This window comes from Sinocyclocheilus rhinocerous, unplaced genomic scaffold, assembly GCF_001515625.1.
Source record: "Sinocyclocheilus rhinocerous isolate Xijiao unplaced genomic scaffold, SAMN03320098_v1.1 scaffold1719, whole genome shotgun sequence".
Taxonomy (NCBI): domain Eukaryota; kingdom Metazoa; phylum Chordata; class Actinopteri; order Cypriniformes; family Cyprinidae; genus Sinocyclocheilus; species Sinocyclocheilus rhinocerous.
In genome coordinates, this window is record NW_015664048.1 from 73,296 (window position 1) to 78,228 (window position 4,933).

The 4,933-nt window shown below is 31.9% G+C and overlaps 2 protein-coding genes across 4 annotated transcripts in view; both read left to right on the forward strand.

Annotated features, from left to right (window-relative positions):
- The window catches only part of LOC107729587 (eukaryotic translation initiation factor 4 gamma 1-like), a 49,221-nt gene extending 48,127 nt beyond the window's left edge, over positions 1 to 1,094 (forward strand). The window contains exon 27 of the mRNA XM_016540168.1: positions 916 to 1,094. Coding sequence (XP_016395654.1) covers positions 916 to 1,094 — 179 coding nt within the window. The remainder of the gene's footprint in view (positions 1 to 915) is intronic.
- The window catches only part of LOC107729600 (protein FAM131A-like), a 27,912-nt gene continuing 24,012 nt past the window's right edge, over positions 1,034 to 4,933 (forward strand). The window contains exons 1-2 of one of the 3 annotated variants that reach the window (XM_016540182.1): positions 1,136 to 1,159; positions 4,624 to 4,690. Coding sequence is in view for 1 of the 3 variants with exons in the window: in XM_016540180.1 (XP_016395666.1) it covers positions 1,121 to 1,159 (39 nt within the window). In the remaining 2 variants the exon portion in view is untranslated. Of the gene's footprint in view, positions 1,160 to 4,623; positions 4,691 to 4,933 lie in introns of all 3 variants that reach the window. The other 2 variants (XM_016540180.1, XM_016540181.1) reach the window with 2 other exon arrangements.

Genomic DNA, 4,933 nt, shown 5'->3' on the forward strand with positions numbered 1-4,933 from the left:
AATATTTTTTTTATATATAAAAAACATAATTATAAAATATATTTACATAAATATATTTTGAAACATTTTAGCAAATTGATATTTAATCAATGTAAAATACATATTTGAAAAAAATCTGAAAATATTGCTATATGGGATTATATAGAATATTTATATTTAATTATATTTATATATTTAGTTGTTTTAAAGTGCCCCTGTTATGGGTAATGAAAGGTTCATATTTTGGTTTTGGGAGTCCCCAACAACAGGTTGACATGCATGCAAGGTCAAAAAACACTTTCATTGTCTTATAATATGCATTTATTTATACCTTACTTGCTCATCTACTCCCAAACGATTCGCTCAACGATTCATTTTTCCAAACCCCTCCTTTGCCTGACGCTTATCTGCAGTGATTGGTCAGATTGGTCTCATTTTCATGTCATCTCGCCTGTAATGCCTGATAAAGCAGCGTTTGTGAGCGCAGTGCTGCTTTGTGTACAGCGTTACCGGGGAAACCGCTATTTTACTGCTCCAAAAGCGACACCTAGTGGCAAAGAATGAATTTGCATTTTCATTCAGACCAACGCGAAAAGACCAACAAGTGGGCGGGCAATATGCTAATGTTTCATGTTGACATCAACATGAAACGGCTTGGGATTCGTTTTAAAAACGACTCGTTTCAATGATTCAGAGTCGACTCTTTCTTTTGAGAGACAATAACTTTATACACGGTGCTCTATCTATCTATCTATCTATCTGTCTATCTGTCTATCCGTCCATTTCCCTTTAAGGAGGCGTTGGTTTGTCAGATTTAATTTCTGGAGACATTTTCAGTCAAAAAGGGAAGTTGTGTCACATTTAGCTCACTTCTGGAGACTATTTTGTCCGCAACCTATAGTTGAGTAATCACGCTTTTATTTCTTTCTCACGCAGCCACACGGTCCATCAAGATGTTGTGGGCGGGGTCAGCGCAGGATCTGTCCAATCAGAGCTCGTTGCGCATCCTGCGCCTCGCTTATAAAGCTGGTTTCCGCATGTGTTTCTCAGCCTTCAGTGCCTCCAGCTCGCGGCGGACCGGAGCCGGTGTGTGTTTGAGCTTAACGGGGCTGTGAACGGAACCGAGCCGCGGGAGACGCCAATGCGAGGAGAGAAACGCTGTCCATCCACACCTCTAGAGGTGAGATTCACTAGACAACTATATATATATTATATACCAGATATGTTATGATTGAATTAAACCTTCAACATTTCAGTGAACATTTCAGATTCTTTAGTGGTTTTCTTAGTCGCTGTCAAGGGCGATCTAGCCTGTCGCTTATTTGTTCTGAAAACAGCGGGTTTAGTCTGTTAACGTGTGGAGAACAGCTGCTTTGTATACACATCTGAATAACAGCGATTTAATATGTAGCTATATATCGGATGTAATATGTAGCTATATTCAGGAGAACAGATGTTCAGTGGCTTATATGTGACCCTGGACTCCAAAACCAGTCATATTGTAACACTCCAAAGAGAAAGGAAAACTTGAAATCGCATCATATGACCCCTTTAAGAACGGTTGGATTAGTCAGTTGGGTTTTGTTCATAAGTGTCTGACTCTGGAAGAACAACAGTTTAGTCTCTATTTTAGGGCATTCGTTTAGTTGTGTTTAAACTGGAGAACAGCTTGTTTAGTCCATATGTGTCTGTAAGAAAGGCAGTTTAGTCTGTATGTTGCCAACAACAGTCTATATAGTCCTCACATTTGGGAGAAAAGCTGGTTTTGTTCATATTTGGGGGAAACGCTGGTTTAATCTGTTGTATTTGGGAAAACCTCTGTATATGTTTGAGAGTGTCATTTTAAGTTGGGTTATTTTAATCTGAGAATGGTTGGTTTAGTCCACATGCATCTGGAAGAAAGGCAGTTTAGTATGTATTAATGTCACCAACAACCGTCTAGTCTTTGCATTTGGGAGAAAAACTGGTTTTGTTCATTTGTTTTGAAGAACAACAGTTTAGACCGTTTGCATTTGGAGAAAAGCTGGTTTAGTCTGTATATTTGTGGCGAATAGCCGTTTTTTAGTGTGTTTGTGTTTGCAGAAATGCAATATAGTCCGTATAAGTGGAGCACAACATTGTAATCCATTTGCATCTGGAAGAACTGATGGTTTAGTCTGTAAATTACATAATAAATATACACAGTACATGAAGTTTTTTTCATTATTAATGTAGTTAAGTAATGTTAAAGAACCTTATTGTAAAGTTTTACCAAAAATACCAATGCATCATTTCCAACCAAGCAGTAATTTGTCAAATTATAATAATTGAGAAAATATTGTGTGTATTTAAAATGCATGCAATGCTCAGTATGAAATTTGCCTTATATTATATTTTATTCCAAAAAAATTAAAATCTCATTGCAATTAAATGTAATATGTAAATGTAATGTGACATTTTTATTGAAAATGACGTTACTGAGAATGACAGATCTCCTGACTAGTGATCTCAAAAAGTGTTTTTAAGGGAGCAAGGCCAAGTGTCCATATAAACACCCATATACCTCCTCTCATACATGATCCACACCTTGATGTTCATTTAATCTGTCCATCCTGATGAATGTCCAGGTCTTTCCTCACGTTCTGTACACGAAGTGAGGACGGAAAAAACTAAATCCAACGCCTTTCCACTCTGAGAGTCCCGAACAAATGGCCTCAGATTTATTTGCACCACACAAATTGTTTTTTTAATCTGGTGCTGTAATTATTAATGAGGTATCAGGATACCGGAGTGTTGTCCTGTTAATCGCTGATAAACGTGACGGGAGCGAGAACTGATCACCTTTCTTTTGTTTTGTCGTTTATAAAGAAGAACACTACACTTACAATGAAGGTTGTTTCTTGGCATTGATGGTGTGATGAAGCACCTTCAAAACCCATGCAATCTTTGCAGGTTCTTCATAATGGAAAATGTTCTTTAGATGGTTAAAATATTTTTCAGACTAAGAAACATGATGGTTCTTTTAAGAACCGATCACTGAAAGTTTTTTTTATTTTTATTGCATCTCTTTACAAACCCCAATATGATTATAGTAGATCAGATTTGTTTCCTTGTTTATTCCATAAAAGTGGGAAAAAGTAGCAGTGGAATATGATTAAGTCTAAAGATACTTACAAATTATATTTATTATATTTTGAATGAAGTGTGTTTTGTTTTTGTCAATGCAAAAATCTGCATTTGACATTAAATTCATTAGTGAAAATCATCCAATAATAATTATAATTATATTTTGATAATTATCTGATTTAATTTAATTACTAAAGATATCTCTGAGTTATATATTATTTTCTAATCTTTACATATGTTTTTATTTATTATATTTTAATTAATATTTTAATCAATATACAATATAATTCATATTATAATATTATTAATATAATATTTACATATAATACACAATATTTTATATTTATATTGCTGATATACTTAATATTATTTATTTTTATAATATCCCATAGCAATCAGATATTTTAGAATTAAAATAATGAAGTTTTTTTTTTAATGAACATTGATAAAAAAAAACACATTAACAAAAATAATCTGATCCAGACACACTTTTGTTTTGATAATTAGTTTTACAATATAATATATATGAACATATATGATATAATTTATGAAATGTAAATTTAAAAAAAATTCATATTTTTTTTTTATTAATTATAATATTTTAATTAATGTAATACTAGTATTATATAATTAATATAATCGAATATTAATGAAATATTTATATATATAATAAATAATAGAATTCTATATTTATATTGTTGATGTATATTTAATGTTATTTATTTATTTATACAATATGCCATAGCAATCAGATATTTTAGAAAGAACATTATGCTTTTTTAAAAAATACATTAATAAAAATCATCTGACTTAGAGTTAGTCATTTTGAAAATATTTACATGTATATACATTTACATATTTATATTCATATAATTTATATTATAAATATATTTATCTAATTTAAAAAATTTGATAATTTTTTTTTACCATAAATACAATAGATATAATTCATGATGACATGTAAATAAAAAATAATTGAATTAAAATTATAATACTATTAATATTATGTTTTAATTAATATATTCTCATATTAATATAATTGATATTTAGTTATATAATATCACATAATACACACCTTTTGTTTTGCCAGTCATCTGTAAAGAATTACAGTACGCTTATAATGTTCTTTATTGGCATCAATGGTTTCTTGAGGAACCTTTTTTTATATAGTGCATAAAGGTTCTTTTGGGTATTAAAATATATTAAAAAAAATTTTCACTGCAAAACCCCTTTTTTTTAGCAGCTCTATTTCTAAGATTAGCCTATAGCAGGTTGGTCTTTTTTTGTTTGTTTTTTTTTGTCCTAAAATTGACAATTTTGACCTGCGAGCCGCCGCGCTTTATAACTTCTGAGGACAGGAGAGGGTTTGGGGACGAGGACGGAGCGTCGAGCGCTTCGGTGAGCAGATGGATTGGATTAGGTTTGCTAGAGAGGAACAGAGTATTTACTGCTGAAGATCTCTGTGCTGTGTTCTTCTCGTGTTTGATTCGTTTGTGGGTCGCTCGGCTAGAACTAAACGCTCCTGTTGATTTCCCGCAGAGCAGCTGAAGTCGGAGTCCCGCTGCTGTTATTGTAGATCGTATCCGCCTCTCTGTTATCAGAACAGGTTTGTGATCTCGCTCTTATCCACAGAGACAACGTGAGAGTAATAGAGTCAATCTCATGAAAACACATTCAGGTCACATTTCAAGACTATTCTAAGTTATATTTTGCATTAAAATTAAATGTTTTTTTTTTTTTAAATACATTAATGAAAATCATCTGACCCTCTAGTATTTTTAATCAATATAACTACTAGATATATATGTATATGGGCATATGTGTATATATATATATATATATATATATA